Genomic DNA, 17,339 nt, shown 5'->3' on the forward strand with positions numbered 1-17,339 from the left:
TTGGCACACAACAATGGTGACAAGGATGGGATAGTGTCCCCCTGGATTCTTTCAATGAAAAAAATGTGCCTTGAATCAAAAAAGGTTGAAAAACATTGTTGTAGAGCAGTGGTTCTGAAATGGGGGTACGCGTACCCCTGGGGGTACTTGAAGGTATCCCAGGGGGTACGTGAGATTTTTTAAAAATATTATAAAAATAGCAAAAATTCAAAAATACTTTATAAATGTATTTATTCAATAATACTTCAACAAAGTATGAATTTAAGTTTAAAAAATGAACATCAAATCACGTACTTGGCTATTCCATTAATTACCATAAACCCAGAGTTTCCCCCCATGCCATGATGGTTTGATCCTACCTGGCGGTGCCGCACGGCACCAACTGTCAATCAACTCTCGACGGCGAAAACAATGGAGGCGTGGTTAAAGCGTAGCAGTAATGCAGCTGAAAACGAGGAGGAACATGTGCCAAATAAGGCCAAACCAGAGCCGGCACAATTCAGACAGTATTCTGAAGAATATGTGTTAATGGGATTTACGGCTTCGAGTTGTAACCCCCCCCCAAGGCATTGTGTTTTTTCTGTGGAGAAATGTTAGCTAACAGCGGCATGAAGCCCGCACATCTTCATCGGCATCTCCGGACAATACACGCTTGCCATGTCGGTAAGCCACCTGATTTTTTAAAGAGGAGACTAAATGAATTCAGGTCATCTCAAGGCACGATGCGGAAAGAGTCCACAATATCACCAAGACTGACAAAGATCCTCAGTGAAGCACAAGCTCAGGTTTCTCACTAAAATGTCCGTCAAAAAGAACTGTGAAAAGAAGTGCAACAATGCATTATTCAGTGTTGACAGCTAGATTTTTTGTAGACATGTTCCATAAATATTGATATTAATTTTTTTTTTTGGGTGAAGAAATGTTTGGAATTTACTTCATGAATCCAGATGGATCTCTATTACAATCCCCAAAGAGGGCACTTTAAGTTGATGATTACTTCTATGTGTAAAAATCTTTATTTATAATTGAATTGTTTTTTTTTTCAACAAGTATTTGTTAATTTTTGTATATTTTTTCCAAATAGTTCAAGAAAGACCACTACAAATTAGCAATATTTTGCACTGTTATTAAATTTGATAAATCAGAAACTGATGACATAGTGCTGTATTTTACTTCTTTATCTCTTTTTTTCCAACCAAAAATGCTTTGCTCTGATTAGGGGGTAGTTGAATTAAAAAAATGTTCACAGGGGGTACGCCACTGAAAAAAGGTTGAGAACCACTGTTGCAGACAATGAGTTACTAAGATGTTTTGGTTGATGGCGGCCATATTTGTCAACAGTCTTGCTTCAATTTTGTCAGTCCCCAAAAGGTGTGTGCAACATTTCCTGGTTACAGTATGCAGTCCTGGGTTCAAATCCAGGCTCGGGATCTTTCTGTGTGGAGTTTGCATGTTCTCCCCGTGAATGCGTGGGTTCCCTCCGGGTACTCCGGCTTCCTCCCACTTCCAAAGACATGCACCTGGGGATAGGTTGATTGGCAACACTAAATTGGCCCTAGTGTGTGAATGTGAGTGTGAATGTTGTCCGTCTATCTGTGTTGGCCCTGCGATGAGGTGGCGACTTGTCCAGGGTGTACCCTGCCTTCCGCCCGATTGTAGCTGAGATAGGCGCCAGCGCCCCCCGCGACCCCGAAAGGGAATAAGCGGTAGGAAATGGATGGATGGATGGATGGAGTATGGTTGAGCTGTGTGAGAAATTTCAAGTCAGTCTGATTTATGGGGTATTATAACAGCGCCACCATGTGGTGTGTCTCTCTGAAGAATAATAGCCCAGTAAGGGAATTTTTTGCCAAACTTTCACCCTTATGTGTTGCACGGTTGAGGGGTGGAAGAGTTAGCTTACACCAGTTGCTTTCCATGTTAACTTTATTAAGTCAATGTGTAATATTCAAACAAGACTGTTCAGTCCGTGTGATTACAATACACAAAAATACAAATCATTCACAGTCTTGTGCATTTTTAACACAATAATTGAAATTGAAACGTACGGGTCATTATAATGATTTTTTCTACATTTACACCACGTCTTTGTGGTCTACATAATCTGTAATGGTGGTTATTTGGTCAAAATTTGACATAGGTTATGCTTTACAGACCGATTTCAAACCAGTTTCTGACCGTTTCTTCAGAAAACGCTGTTTTGAATTACGTGCCAATGTACTCCCCCTAGGCAATCCCCCTTCAACTACTTTTCTACCCCGGCAGCTATAAGGTAGTTTTTAGTGCCTCCATAACGAGTCTACTGACAGATATAATTCATTACAAATGGCAACAGCGGAGGATGCATGTGCATGTAGGAACCAGTCTGCCCCACAACAAGTGGATAGAAAGACAGAAGGAGCTTTTTGACTACAACATTGGACTGCAACTAAATACGAGTGAACTCGCGCAAAGCGGTTTGGATAAACCTGTACCATATATGGAGATATTTGCTGACGTAACTCAGGCAAAATATGTCACAATCGTCTTGTTTGGAAAGAGGCAAAAGTGTTTCAACAACAGCTGTGCCATGCCTCCATTGTTTGACTACATTGTTGGGCTTTATGGGGATCCCAAATACACAAAAACAGGTAACAACAGTTAAGAAAAGCTGGTTCTACATTAAGGCTGTGAAACTGGGCAACACACGATTCGATTCTTGGGGGTACAAATTTTATTGGGATTCTCGATTCAAAAGGATTCTATATTCAAACTCTATACTTTTTAATAACATTGGGTGCCAATTCTATAATTAACTACATTCCACCATAAAAGATAAACAGCTGTGAAGGGGGCGGGCACTATTCACCAGTAGGTCTGTACATCACAGGGTTGATATTTTCTTATTTGTATTTGTTTATTTCTTCTCTCCGGAGACTTTCATAAATATTTATTGTGTAAGTTTCTAAATACGCAATAAGCCACAATTCAGGGTCTCATTATACAGAACATGGAGTTTTATGGGACGATACCATATCGAACTTCGAGTGTATCGTCTAACCAGAAGACAATTTAAAAAAAGCTTTGAACCATGAAACATTTCAAACTTTCAACTTGAGCATTTTTGAATGAAATACAATTAACCTTTACTCATTCTTTCAAACTTATTTCATAACATTTGTCTGTTTTCGTATCAACACTTTCAACTTTAATACAATTTGCCATTGCTCTACAACAGAGCTGGGCAAATATTTTGACTCGGGGGCCACATTGAGAAAAAAAAATGTGTCTGGGGGCCCAAGGTTAATGTGTGTATAGATTATATATCAATTATATATACACATTTAGCTGGAAAAATCTGCTGTATAGTATGTGTGTTTGGGTCCCTTTTTTCAGGAACACTAATACCAAAAGTCACAATGTCCAATAGAATTCTAAAAACAATAAGACAGACCACCTCACAAAATGGAATTATACAGGATTTTTTTTTACTGAATGGGCCACCCAAAATGTACATTAAAATAAAAGTGGGATTTACAATATTAACTATGAACAATAAAACACTGAATATTAACAACATACGAACGTCTCCAGCTCTTCGATAGACATCTTTTACCACAAGCAAAAATTTCAAAAACGCAAAATATGAATGCAAAGCGTAATAAACACCAACAATATGATATATTATCACTTTCATGCAGAAATTTGTTGTAAAAATCTGCTTCCGCATCTGTTTCTGACATACACGTTTCAAGCTGGCTGCTCTGAAAAAAAAAAAAACCCGCCCACACTGCTTTGTTCCTGTGAAGTAGATAACCGTAATAACTCGTATAACACCCAAAGCAAAAATATTTCAACCATTGAAATACTTTCTATAGTTCAAGACTTACAGTAATTTAAAAACAGCACTGCACATCATTAATGGCGACTGCAGTTTTTATGTTAAAGGTCTAAAAAAAATATGTAGAACGTGTGGCTAGCCGGATTGAAAATCCTAATGGGCAGCATGTGGCCCGCGGGCTGTATTTTATCCAGGTCTGCTCTACAACAACAAAAGAGGATTCTGTTTGTATTTAGGGGCTGCAGTGATCCCTTTTCTTCCCTGTACAACCGTTCAAATCAGTAACGTGATATTGTTACTCTTAACTCTTGGTCAATGTTAAAATTGGATCAGAAATACCTGTTTCTCGTTGCAGCAACAGTAAAAAAAAAACCCATCTCACAAAGATTGGATGTTGCAAATGGTAGAAGACTGATATAAGACACACACCAGTCTTTTCTCGTTTCCTATTGTAGCTTCTTATTCAGGGATGGGAATTTTCCGCGGACCCGCGGAATTCCGACGATTTTGGCGCTGCCAGGGTCATTTCTGTGAATCGTTTAAATCTGGGGAGAAAATTATAGGGGGTTAGGTACTCGGGGTTTTTGTCTCTGCGTTGACCTAGTTATCAGTACAAGGCAGAGAATTCCCGCGAAAAATATAATGCCAATGTGTGAAGGCACCAGATTGGCTAGCTCTACTATCAGCTGACAACATCAACCAATGACATTGCCCGTTATAGGCGTCTGCCCACATCGTTTGCCGACAATATCTAGTCCCTGATCCTCAATTATTGTGAGCGTTTCTGAACTCGTATTCTGTTTATATTGGTTGTGTAAACTTGTATACATAAATTTCATCACATGATACATTTTTATGAAAATATTTGCTAATAAATGTGAAATTTTGGTCAGGAGAATATTGTTAGATTTTGACTCAAAATAGCAGGAAATGCATCCTAAGCTAACATAGATTTCCAAATTTCCTGTGCGGCCTTCCGCAAAGCGATGTTTTAGGATTTAAAAATGTTCAGCTGATTTTGTAAATCTTCATTCCCATCCCTGCTTATTGTGGTTGTCATACCTCTTCTACTACCTCTACTGGGTAGACCAAGGAGCCTGTTGATTTAGATGACCCCTGCCGTCACCTACCTGCAGGCTTGTGTATCATTCTAACATGAATACTGCAGACTGGACACAAATAATGCCGCTCCCGACCCCCCCGACTCCTCACTGCAACCCCAGGGGGTCCAGACCCACTGTTTGAGAAACACAGATAAATGTGCAGGTTGCAAACATCAGGTTTTTAGCCTCAAACTGTATTCACCAAGTACCACCTAAGAAAACACTCGGCTTTCCAAGTACCACCGTAATAACCAACAATAAAATGCAGTAGCATAGTAGGCAGAAGTATGCATTGAAAAACAAGGCAGAGTGTTTTTTTTTTTTTACAAGTATATTGAACATTTTTGGCCACTTTTACATTAAATATTCACAAATGTCTTTGGTTTACCTCTAGATAGAGACCACAAACTACTAGTGGTGCACAAACCACAGTTTGACAATCACTGGTTTAGACCCTCCATCTACATGGCCCACTCGAGTCCACAAACGAGAGGGCCTGCATTTGCAGCCAGGATGCTCACATACGTAAACTTATTTTTTGCTTTCAAAAAGTTCCATTTCTTCTGCAAAAGTATATTTTCGTGATCACTCAAGAGTTTTTCTCAATCCATGGCTTCCCTACAGTCCTAACGTGCCTTTATCTTCACCAGTGGCATTACAGCTGTTTTTTTAATTGGCCCGCATCATATTTACAACATAATATTACACATGGCGCAAATATTTTCTTTGCCAAAAATACAAAGTAGAAATGTAAACATTTTTTTATAACATTCTGTACTTAATTGTTTTGATTGTGTGCTTAATGAGCATACATACTTGTCCGTATGTTTTTATGGAACCACTCCTCCCTTAGCCCAATAGGCATGTCCTATTAGTAACATGTTGGTTGTGCTAAAATTGGACCTACATCACTTGTAAAATGTATGTACTAATATGTTGGATTTCCACATTTTTGCACCGTAAAGACAATGAATGTGTGCAAAACAAAGTATTGTGTTGTATTTTACCTGCACCTGTGCACTACTGTGAACAGACTACTTAAACGTGGTAATGGTGATTGTCGTGGTAACAACACAGCGTTCCTCTTTCAAAGGAATGATATATTATGTTTAGACTGGCAGAAGGAGCAGCAATGAAACCAAATGTATAAAAGCAACAATGGTCTTTGCATTAAGAGTCTTCAGGCCGGATGCATTCCTCCACAGACAGCTCGGTTTCGTGGGTAGCCGAGTGGGTCGTGGGCTCTTGCCAACACTGCAGTGAGGCTGCCAGGGCGGCGGCCTGGTGGCGGGATCACGCCAGTGGTGAACCGCAGACCACAACAGACGGCGCCACACACTTCATCCTCTCATCGACTCCAAACGGACTGCTTGAGCTGGAGGCCGCACACCAAAAGGGGAATGAGGAGGCGGCCGGGGGGTCTTTTTGTAGACTCAAATGTTACCACTCACCTTCACCGGAGTAGTGGGAAAACAAACAGTAATACTTACAAGCATTGTGCAGAGAGGCTTTAGGTGCCTGCAGTCATAATGTGTTGCAAGCAGTGACTTTTTAATCAGAGGGCTCAGCAGAATTGCTGTAGTGGTCAAACAGGAGCTTTTAATTTGATGCACGGGGCCTCTAAAGCGTCAATAATGACCACTCATGCAATTATGCAATTAATTGCGTGGTTCCTGTTGCAACGAAAGACAATCTGCTGCTTGTTGGACTTTCTAGCTAACAAACTTCACTTTTTTTTTTCTTTCTGTCTGCAGTGCCCATTACCCACGGTGCAGCAGTAAACTTCTCCATGGCGGACATGCCCGCACAACCCTACTATCACGACCTGAACTCCAGCGTGGGGATGCATCGCTCCCTGTCCTCCCCGCCTGGAAGGTTGGCACTTTTATTGTCTGTTACTCCAGAACTATTGGACTTTTTCTAAAACAATATCAAGGACATAAAAACACACATCGCGCGTCCCAAAGCTTTGATGTTGACACTTATGCTGCTCCCAGCCACTAGGGGGCATGTCAGCTCTGTTACTTCTATTTGTGTCTTTTTGGTGGGCATTTTAGCATGACGGCATTCACACGCGGTTCTTGTGGGATCTGCAACTTGTGTCGTTAAACTCACAAATATTGAAGAGCATCATTGTCATGGCTCTGATGTCATTTCCCATGCTGCCACTAGGGTTCACATTTACAAAATAGCGTGAGAATCGTACTGCGTTTCTGGTACACTCGTGTAGTTTCTCAGGGAACTGCAAGTTGTAAAATGTGTTGCTGAAGTGTATCTTTGTGTTCAAATTCCGCAGCAAAAGGCCCAAAACGGTAAACATGGAGGAGAATATGGACACCAGCCCGACTGGACCGGACTTTTACTCATCACCCAGCTCGCCAGCCAGCAGTCGGGCAAACTGGCACGACCGAGACGGAGGTAATTTTTTTCAGTTATTTTCAGCAATTAGTGCGTAGACTTTGTGGACTTGCAAGAGCTCAAGCATGCACAGCTGAGTTTTTATATGCAGATTTTCTTAAATTGTAGGTGGAGCTTAGCTGTCTGTAATGTGGAAATAGATTTGATAAGCGTGAACACATTTTTTTTTTTTAAATACGGACCGGCGCGCATCGTAAATTATCATGTTTCAAAGCCGCGACACTTTTCATTAAATGCCGAAGTGCGTCTGAGTGCTTCCCGCCGCCTAAACCTGATGAACCCTCTCAAAATACATACCGTGACAGAGATAGCTGCAGGCCTAGATCATGTGATCGCCTCTCAACCCATTTGAACCGGCGCTCAGAGGCACACGTCCGAAACATTCTCACACACCTGTTGCTGTTTCCTTGGGGCAGACTATCTTCGACTAGAACAAACTGTTCCAGCTGCAACTCATCAGACTTTTTTATTTTTTTATTTTATTTTTTTTTTAAAAGAAGAAAGAATTTTCTGACTAACTTTTCGGAGCTAACTTACAGAACTGACTTGACTTGGGTGTGACCTGTTATGCAAAAGTGACCTTCTAATGAGGTTCTTACAGTTAATGTGTTCCTACAACCTGGTAATGAGCACCAAACATGAGAAAAATCCTTTCCCTCATGCGTTAGCTTCGTTTTTCAGAGACGACGTTGAACTTTGAAGTTTCTGGTTTTTATGACATGAGGGGAAAAAACCTAATGGACTGGATGCCGTCTTTGTACCACCCAGAGGTAGATAAAAGTCTGCCCTGTGTCCACGCCCACCACAGGCAGGCTTTGTTATACATCTTAAAATCCACAGACATCACTCAGTCAGCTACAGGCGTGGCAACTGTAAGTTTGGTCGTCCCGTTTTTCTTTAGTCAATAGGTTAACCTAGCATAATGTTCCTGTTGACATGTGATAGCATTGTGATGTTAGCAACGTAAAGTTAAAGTATCAATGATTGTCTCACACACGCTAAGTGTGGTGATATTATCCTCTGCATTTGACCCATCACCCTTGATCACCCAATGTGAAGTGAAGGGAGCAGTGAGCAGCAGCGGTGGCCGTGCCCGGGAATAGTTTTGGCGATTTTACCCCCAATTCCAACCTTTCATGCTGAGTGCCAAGCATGGAGGTAAAGGGTCCCATTTTTATAGTCTTTGGTATGACTCGGCCGGGGTTTCAAACTCACAACCTACCGATCTCAGGGCGGACACTCTTAACCTTAAGGCCACCGAGCAGGTAGCTCACTAAACTATGTTAGTGCTGCTAACATTTTTGTCCTCCTGTCACACCACTTAATGTTACATTGTACAGTGGGGCAAAAAAGTATTTAGTCAGCCACCGATTGTGCAAGTTCTCCCACTTAAAATAATGACAGAGGTCTGTAATTTTCATCATTGGTACACTTTAACTGTGAGAGACAGAATGTAAAAAAAAATCCAGGAATTCACATTGTAGGAATTTTATAGAATTTATTTGTAAATTATGGTGGAAAATAAGTATTTGGTCAACCATTCAAAACTCTCACTGATGGAAGGAGGTTTTGGCTCAAAATCTCACAATACATGGCCCCATTCATTCTTTCCCTAACACGGATCAATCCATCTGTCCACTTAGCAGAAAAACAGCCCCAAAGCATGATGTTTCCACCCCCATGCTTCACAGTAGTTATGGTGTTCTTGGGATGCAACTCAGTATTCTTTTTCCTCCAAACACGACGAGTTGAGTTTATACCAAAAAGTTCTATTTTGGTTTCATCTGACCACATGGCATTCTCCCAATCCTCTGCTGTATCATCCATGTATCAATTTTGGTATGAACTCAACTCGTCTTGTTTGGAGGAAGATGGCTTTCTACTTAGCTGCTATCATATCTGGAAGATTACAATCCCAATACTGTTATTTCCAAACCAGGTGTAGTTCTAGAGCAGCGGTGTCAAACTCATTTTAGATGGGGGGCCAGAAGGAGAAAAATCTACTCACTTAGTGGGCCAGACTAGTGAAATAACGCCACAATTACTTAAAAATAAAGAGAACTTCAGATAGTTTTATTTGTTTAAAAATAGAATAAGCACATTCTTAAATTGTACAAATCATAATGTTGTTGTTTTTTTACAATTACCTGTTGCGGTTAATAGTATATATACTTTATACTTGCTGTTATTTGTATTTTCTGAATAAATTATGTGATAATGCTCATCAGCCAACTCATTGGTGTTCATTTTCAATCTATCAAGATAAAAAAATGATATCAAAATCAAATTACAGTATGTTATTCATTTACTTTGATAATTTTCCTCGACTGATGTACTAACATCATGTGGTTTATTTTGTACATATGTAGCATCATCTACAAAGCTACAAACAATTGCTATTGCGACATCCAGTGGACACATTTAGAACAGCTGTTTCTTTCATTCAAAAATTTCAGGTTAATTTTTATACTTAGCTAATTCATCCCGCGGGCCGGATAAAAACCTGTTCGCAGGCCTGATCCAGCCCTCGGGCCGTACTTTTGACACCCCTGTTCTTTATTAGTAGCCAGCGAGAAAGTATATTTTTGACGTGATGGATGTAAACAGAGGTCACAACACTGGAAGTATATTACCCGAGGGGGCGTGGCTATAGTTTAGAGTTGCCAAATAAGAAACTTTTTCTCAGTTCCCTTGAATGCATGTTATATAATTTTACATTACATTTTCAGTAATAATAATGTTAGCAAATTATCTACTAAAAAAACACACAATTATGAGCTAAATTACATTGGACATGTAAGTGTCAAAAAGACAGCCAAAAGAGGTTGGTAAATGAGATCAATTTAATGGTAAAATATAATGTAGCATTGCTAGCAAATTGGAGGAGATGTAGTCTTTATTTTCAAAATGTTTTTCGAAACTTGCTTGACAGCCTTTTGTGCCAATAGAAATGTTCCTTTCTTTTGTCAAAAAAGGCTCATATGCCTATGAGTAACATGTTAATTGTTAAACTGACAAGCGAGTAACTCTCGTTGCCATGGCGACCCCTGGATCGCATTAACTTGGAAGTTGGAACTGGGAATGACGTCGCATCCGAGTTATGAGCGTTCGCGACGAGGTCGGAAAATCCAGATGGCCAAGTCCACGAAAGCTATTCTTACTATCTAAATATAAAGGTCTTGTAGAAAATATCTGCACTCTTTCTGCAACCTTCAAAGACAGTGGATTATAAGGAAACAAAGATGCTATTGCTAGCCCTGTAGAAAGTATAACACATATGATTTTTTTATTTATTTATACCACAGTAACATTAACAGGTGGAACAGTACATTGCATATGGCTGATTTAGTGCAACAAAAAATATTCAGAAGTGCCAATAACAGATGTCACAGAAGCATCTATTATTGTTTACATTCAGAGCAGCCATCTTTGAAGACAACTTGGGGATTTCCGAGGACTCTCCGACTTTCCAACCTAGGCCGGAGAGCATTTCAGTTGAAATTTACGATAAAGAATTCGGAAATCCCGACTTCCCAGTACAAAAGGAACGCACCACTAGCATGCTGATTTAGCGTTAGCAGCAGTGCAAGCATCAGAGCTTTGTGCAGCCCTTGCACAAATTTATAACAGCACACGTTGATATGCATTTTTTGTCAAAGCAGAAGTTTGGAGACGCTTTACATCCTATTGAATAGGTTTGTACGGTATATCGGTGTTAGTATTGTTCCGTGTTTCGAGTGAATCATGTTTGGTACTATATCGCCTCTTAAAAGTACTGGTAACATGCCCCGTTGTCGTCATGACATTGCTGTTTTACGAGCATAGGAGCATGTTGGGCAGCGCACAATCACAGAGTACTAACAAGCAGAATGAATGGGAGAACGGACGCACTTTGTCTTAAAAACTAACCATAAAGGTGAAGTTACAACACTGAAACGCCCTCAGGAAGAGGTGCTTTAAGACATGGCTAATTAGCTACCGGCTGATGTCCATCCACTGTCGGCATTGTTTCAGCTACTTTTAAATCACTAATCCTCGCCTCCATGGCGACAAATAAAGTATGTTTCTTACAAGTATCCTCCTTGCAGGACGAGGAATAGCCAAACATGCTTCACACAATGGCTCACCAGCACCCCTGAATGTAAACAAACACCATTGGTGGATCTTCACCTAACATCCACTGTAATGATACCAAGTACAGGAGCGTATCTAGTCAATACCACAATAATGATTACATCAGTATTTTTTGACTTCACAACATCTTTTTTATTTTTTTTAAACGTACATTATGTTTATTATGTGTCCAGGTAAATATTTTTCTGGACACATGAGGACTTTGAATATGGCCAATGTATGATCCTGTAACAACTTGGTATCGGATTGATACCTAAATTTGTGGTATCATCCAAAACTAATATACAATATCCACACAACAGACGAATAAGTGATTATTACATTTTAAAAGAAGTGCACAGTATTTTTCAGACTATAAGTCGCAGTTTTTTTCATAGTTTGGCCAGGGGTGCGACTTATACTCAGGAGCAACTTATGTGTGAAATTATTAACACATTACCGTAAAATATCAAATAATATTATTTAGCTCATTCACGTAAGAGACTAATAAACGTATAGGATTTCATGGGATTTAGCAATTAGGAGTGACAGATTGTTTGGTAAACATATAGCATGTTCTATATGTTATAGTTATTTGAATGACTCTTACCATAATATGTTAAGTTAACATACCAGGCAGGCACCTTCTCAGTTGGTTATTTATGCGTCATATAACATACACTTTTTCAGCTTTTTGTTCACTATTCTTTATTTATTTTAAATTGCCTTTCAAATGTCTATTCTTGGTGTTAGGTTTTATCAAATAAATTCCCCCAAAAATGCGATTTATAATCCAGTGAGATTTATATATGTTTTTTTCCTTCTTTATTATGCATTTTCGGCAGGTGCGACTTATACTCCGGTGCGACTTATACTCCGAAAAATTCGGTAAATAGAACATGTTAAAAGAGCAATTAAGCAGATATTATCAGTAAATGAACTAGTAGATTAAGGATTCATTTTTTACCACTTGTCGTTAATATTTCTTTTACAAAATAATAGAATGGAAAATGACACAGTATATTACTGCATATGTCAGCAGACACATTAGAAACCTTTGTTTGCTTGCTTACTTACTAATAAAAGACAAGTTGTCTTATATGTTCACTATTTTATAAGAAAGACAAACTTGCAATAAGAAATATATGTTTAATGTACCCTAAGATTTTTTGTTAAAATAAAGCCAATAATGCATTTTTTGCGGCCCCCTTTATTTAAAAAAGTATTGAAAAGTACCGAAAAGTATCTCAACACTTTTTGGTACCGGTACTAAAATATTGGTATCAAGACAACACTACTATTGAATGAGATCTTCAGACTTTTCATCTCTTCATACACAAGTAGAGTCAACCCGCAAGCTCCGTGTGGCTTTGTGAAATTTCATACGTTCCATTGGCGCCAAGCAAGACTTTGTGCGAAGTGGGCCGTCATTCTGTCAGGAACAAATGAGCGGCTCGATGAGCTGTAGTCGCGGTCGCCACTTACAAGAGGCTGACAAATGACTCCTGCCTTTAACTCTGGGAAAACCGAGAAGATACGTAGGCCAAATGTTAGGATGCGTTTGTGTGTTTGCTTTGTGGTAATTAATTGTGTTTTTCCCGAGGTGAGCCGCTCACCTCTCTGAAGGATTTAATTAGGTGAAGAGAGGGAAAGATTGAAGCTCTGCGGAAACATGACGCCTTTATCCTCTCATAACCTCGGAGTGGGAATTCCCCCCCCCCCCCCCCCCCCCCCCCCACAATTAAACACACACAAATTCCAGCAACCTTTAGCGCTTCCCTGAAAAAGAGCACGTCTTCCTATGTGGGCGTATTCTTCTGTAGGGAAAGGGCGCGTCTTTTTATTGTATTGTCCTTACAACACGTTATTTGCTGGAAGGTTTTAAAAGTAACCCAGTTGGGGACCAAAAAAAAAAAAAGCACTTGAGGAATGTTCCTGGAGGACGTAAGCCGTCCTTTCTTGCATCAAAGTTGTTATCCCTTAAGAAGTGTAAAATTGAAAGGCGCGCAGTTGTGACGGCAGCTCACGAGAGTGAGGAGCAGTTGCTTTTTCTTCAACTTTCTTAACAAATGTCATGTCTCTTGAAAACCTCGGGGATTATTCACGGGGGATTACGGGAGCTTGTCAAGCGGCGTGTAAAGGGCGAGACCAGCAGATGTTCCCCTGTGATATTCCATTCATGACCCTCACAATGGATCTATTGGACTTGATGTGTCACTACACTTACATGCATGAAAGAAAAATACATTCTTGCATGAATTGGGTTGAAACCAGCTTTTTAAAACGCATGCCAATACCTTAATTAAACAGCGTTTGGATTTCTGTGGGTCAGATGAACACAAGTATACCCGACTATTGGCAGGTATATTTTTCTCTGCTTTAAATCGTAAACAATCAACTTTTTGTGTTGTAACTTTATTAGAAAGTTTCCGATGGCACTATCTGCAGGGTAAAAAGAGTGCTGCGGTTAGAGGGTGCAATCACACAAGTCATTCACTCCGCATTCTCCAGCAAATAAATACTTTGGCAAAGTCAACATGCTTTGTTAGTACATTACTGTATACTGTAGGCCTGTAATTGCATCTTTAAGGGGAACTGCAATTTTTTAAAATTTTGCCTATCGTTCACAATCATTATGAGAGACAAGAACGCATGTCTTTCGAGTGAGTCGCTTAGATGTTGACCATGATACACGCAGCGCACCATGCGTGTTTTTACAACTCCAGTACATATGCTGTCTGGCTAGCTGTGTACAAACAAAACATGAAATGTGGGCTAATACTTTACAGATACTGTAATGATTGTTCATGTACAAATTGGGTGTCGTATCGCAGTGTTGTGCACTACAAACGCAAACGTGTTTTGTGTTGTTGTAGAAGCTATCTTATCTCTTGCCGTAGCTTTTATGGCTAATACAATAGCATGGTGATGTGTCACTGCGCTAGAAAAACACTTCCTCAGTGTTCGCCCTTACATTAACATGTCGCTACAGCTTCGTTATTGTACAGGTTACTGAACGTAAATTAAGTATTGTTGACGGTTTTTGAATGCAAGTTTAAAGTGAGTTAGAGGTAGAATTGATTGCTCCCATCAGCTGCATTGCTAGCTACCTAGAACGAGACAATTTTTATGTTAGAACGCAAAAAAGACAAAATCTTTTGTTTTATTGTCTTTCATAATGATTGTGATCGATAGATAGAAACCCCCCAAAAAGTGCAGTTCCCTTTTAAAGGGGAACATTATCACAATTTCAGAATGGTTAAAACCAATAAAAATCAGTTCCCAGTGGCTTATTTTATTTTTCGAAGTTTTTTTCAAAATTTTACCCATCATGGAATATCCCGCCAAAAGGCTTTAAAATGCCCGATTTTCGCTATCTGTAAATCCACTGTCCATTTTCCTGTGACATCATCTAGTGATGCCAACATGGCGGATAGCACAGCAAGATGTAGCGACATTAGCTCGGATTCAGACTCGGATTTCAGCGGCTTAAGCAATTCAACAGATTACGCATGTATTGAAACGGATGGTTGGACTATGGAGACAGATAGCAAAAACGAAATTGAAGAAGAAACTGAAGCTATTGACCGAATATCTATTGAAGCTATTCGGCGATCGCCTTCTAACCAACGATTGAGTGTCGCAGGATATCCATACATCTCTGTGCCATGTCTGTCCTAGCATCGCCGGTAAAATGTGCAGACCAAACGAGGTACTTTCGCATCTTTTGACACTGGAGCAACTTAAATCTGTTGATTGGTAAGTGTTTGTTTGGCATTAAATGTGGGTGGAGGGAAAGGCTGGATACGACTATAGCTACAAATGTACATACAGCCAGCCTAAATAGCATGTTAGCATCAATTAGCATGCCGTGCTAATCGATGCACACTTCACGTAAATCAACTTGAATCCGTCCCTGATCGTGTTGTTACACCCTCCGACAACACACCGACGAGGCATGATGTCTCCAAGGTACAGAAAACAGTCGAAAAAACGGAAAATAACAGAGCTGATTTGACTTGGTGTGTGTAATGTGTTTGAGAAAATAGCAGATTGACTACCTATGTGACGTCATCGCTCTGAGAGCGAATAACAGAAAGGCGTTTAATTCGCCAAGATTCACCCATTTACAGTTTGGAAATCGGTTAAAAAAATATATGGTCTTTTTTCTGCAACATCAAGGTATATTGACGCTTACATAGGTCTGGTGATAATGTTCCCCTTTAAAAGATAGATTAACCAATCAGGATCATAAGACAGTATTGCCATTTTTTTAAATGATCTGCGATAGGCTGATAAGCTGTCGAGCTCAGTAAATCTTTACCACAGACGTGCCCCAGTGTTTACATTAGGGGCGCATGATTTTAAGAAAAATCTTACTGCAATTTTTCTCTCTAAAACTGTGATTTGATTTGCAATCTTTTGTATTTTATTATTACATATGCGTAAAACTGTGAAAATAACGAATGAAGGAAGTCATATTACTTTTAGACTGTCAATCAACATATTATTGTCTTAAGGTGCCACACATTAGAACAATATGCAGAAATGTACTTTAAAAAATATTTGGCTTTATGCAGACGGATTCAGAGCTTTTGTTGACATTATGCTCCAAAAATTAAGAAATAACCGATAAAAACTATACAGTGGCTATTATCATATAATATAATAATAAAAATGCAAGTAACCATTTAAAAAATATTAACTTTTATTTCTCATTACTGTAGAATTGTTTACCATTGTACTGTAATTGGAAGGTAAATAACTTTCTTATATTAAATGAATAAACTAAAAAACAAATGATTTCATTTCCTGTAAGCAAAAATTTCACATAAACAAATATTGTACATTTTAAAGTGCATTTTCCCCCCAAAAACGAGGTCGGACGTTGTCTTACAGTTTGTTGCCTTTATGTGATCAGGGCATTCTCGCTCGCTCGTTCGTTCGTGTTGATTGGCTAGTTATGTGAAGAAGAAAAAAAACTCAGCCCCTTGCGGTTACATAAATGCTCGAATTATAACCTCAAGGTGAGTCGATGCCGATAAATCGTGCAGCCCATAACGCTAAAGATTATACTCCCGTGAAAGATTCCTTCAAAAGGGATGCACACATTAAGGGAAACACATTTACATTTCTGGATTCCTTACTAACATGAGAAGTTGCATGAATTCCATCGGAGTGCGTGTCTTGCCAGAACACCGAATTTGAGAGCAACAAACCTGTCGTCTATCCACAGTCCAAAGCAGCTTCTCGGATTCTAATCCTCACCACCATTGCAGAACAAATCAACCGTTTCTTCCAAGTACCATTATCACTGAAGGACTAGAGGAAAATAAATGCCCAAGCATGCATGCTACACACGCCGAGCAGGACGCCATTATAATGTAAACGCTAACTTCATTGTCACATAGGGGTAATCAATCCAGATGTCGATACTATCGATATCTAGTATACTATCAGTAAATAAATGATACTTAAGTGATTACATCGGCCGAAATGAGCTTACTCCGCCGGGTGGCGGGGCTCTCTCCCTTAGACATAGGGTGAGAATCTCAAAGTAAAGCCTCTGCTCGTCCATATCGAGAGGAGCTGGATGGGGTGGTTCGGGCATCTGGTCAGGATGCCACCTCAACGCCAGGGAGGTGTTTCAGGCACGTCCGACCGGTAGGAGGCCACGGGGAAGACCCAGGACATGTTGGGAAGACTATGTCTCCCGGCTGGCCTGGGAACGCCTCGGGATCCCCCAGGAAGAGTTTGACGAAGTGGCTGGGGAGAGGGAAGTCTGGGCTTCCCTGCTTAGGCTGCTGCCCCCGCGTCCTGACCTCGGATAAGCGGAAGAAGATGGATGGATGGACTTAAGTGCCGACATCAATTATTTTTCTTTT

General features: G+C 39.9%; 1 protein-coding gene across 7 annotated transcripts in view; it reads left to right on the plus strand.

Annotated features, from left to right (window-relative positions):
- The window catches only part of LOC133560769 (nuclear factor 1 B-type-like), a 161,859-nt gene that overhangs the window by 101,055 nt on the left and 43,465 nt on the right, over positions 1-17,339 (plus strand). For all 7 annotated transcript variants that reach the window (XM_061913671.1, XM_061913672.1, XM_061913674.1 and 4 more), the window contains 2 exons: positions 6,678-6,798; positions 7,220-7,341. In XM_061913671.1, the coding sequence (XP_061769655.1) occupies positions 6,678-6,798; positions 7,220-7,341 (243 nt within the window). The remainder of the gene's footprint in view (positions 1-6,677; positions 6,799-7,219; positions 7,342-17,339) is intronic.

This window comes from Nerophis ophidion, linkage group LG10 (assembly GCF_033978795.1).
Source record: "Nerophis ophidion isolate RoL-2023_Sa linkage group LG10, RoL_Noph_v1.0, whole genome shotgun sequence".
NCBI lineage: Eukaryota > Metazoa > Chordata > Actinopteri > Syngnathiformes > Syngnathidae > Nerophis > Nerophis ophidion.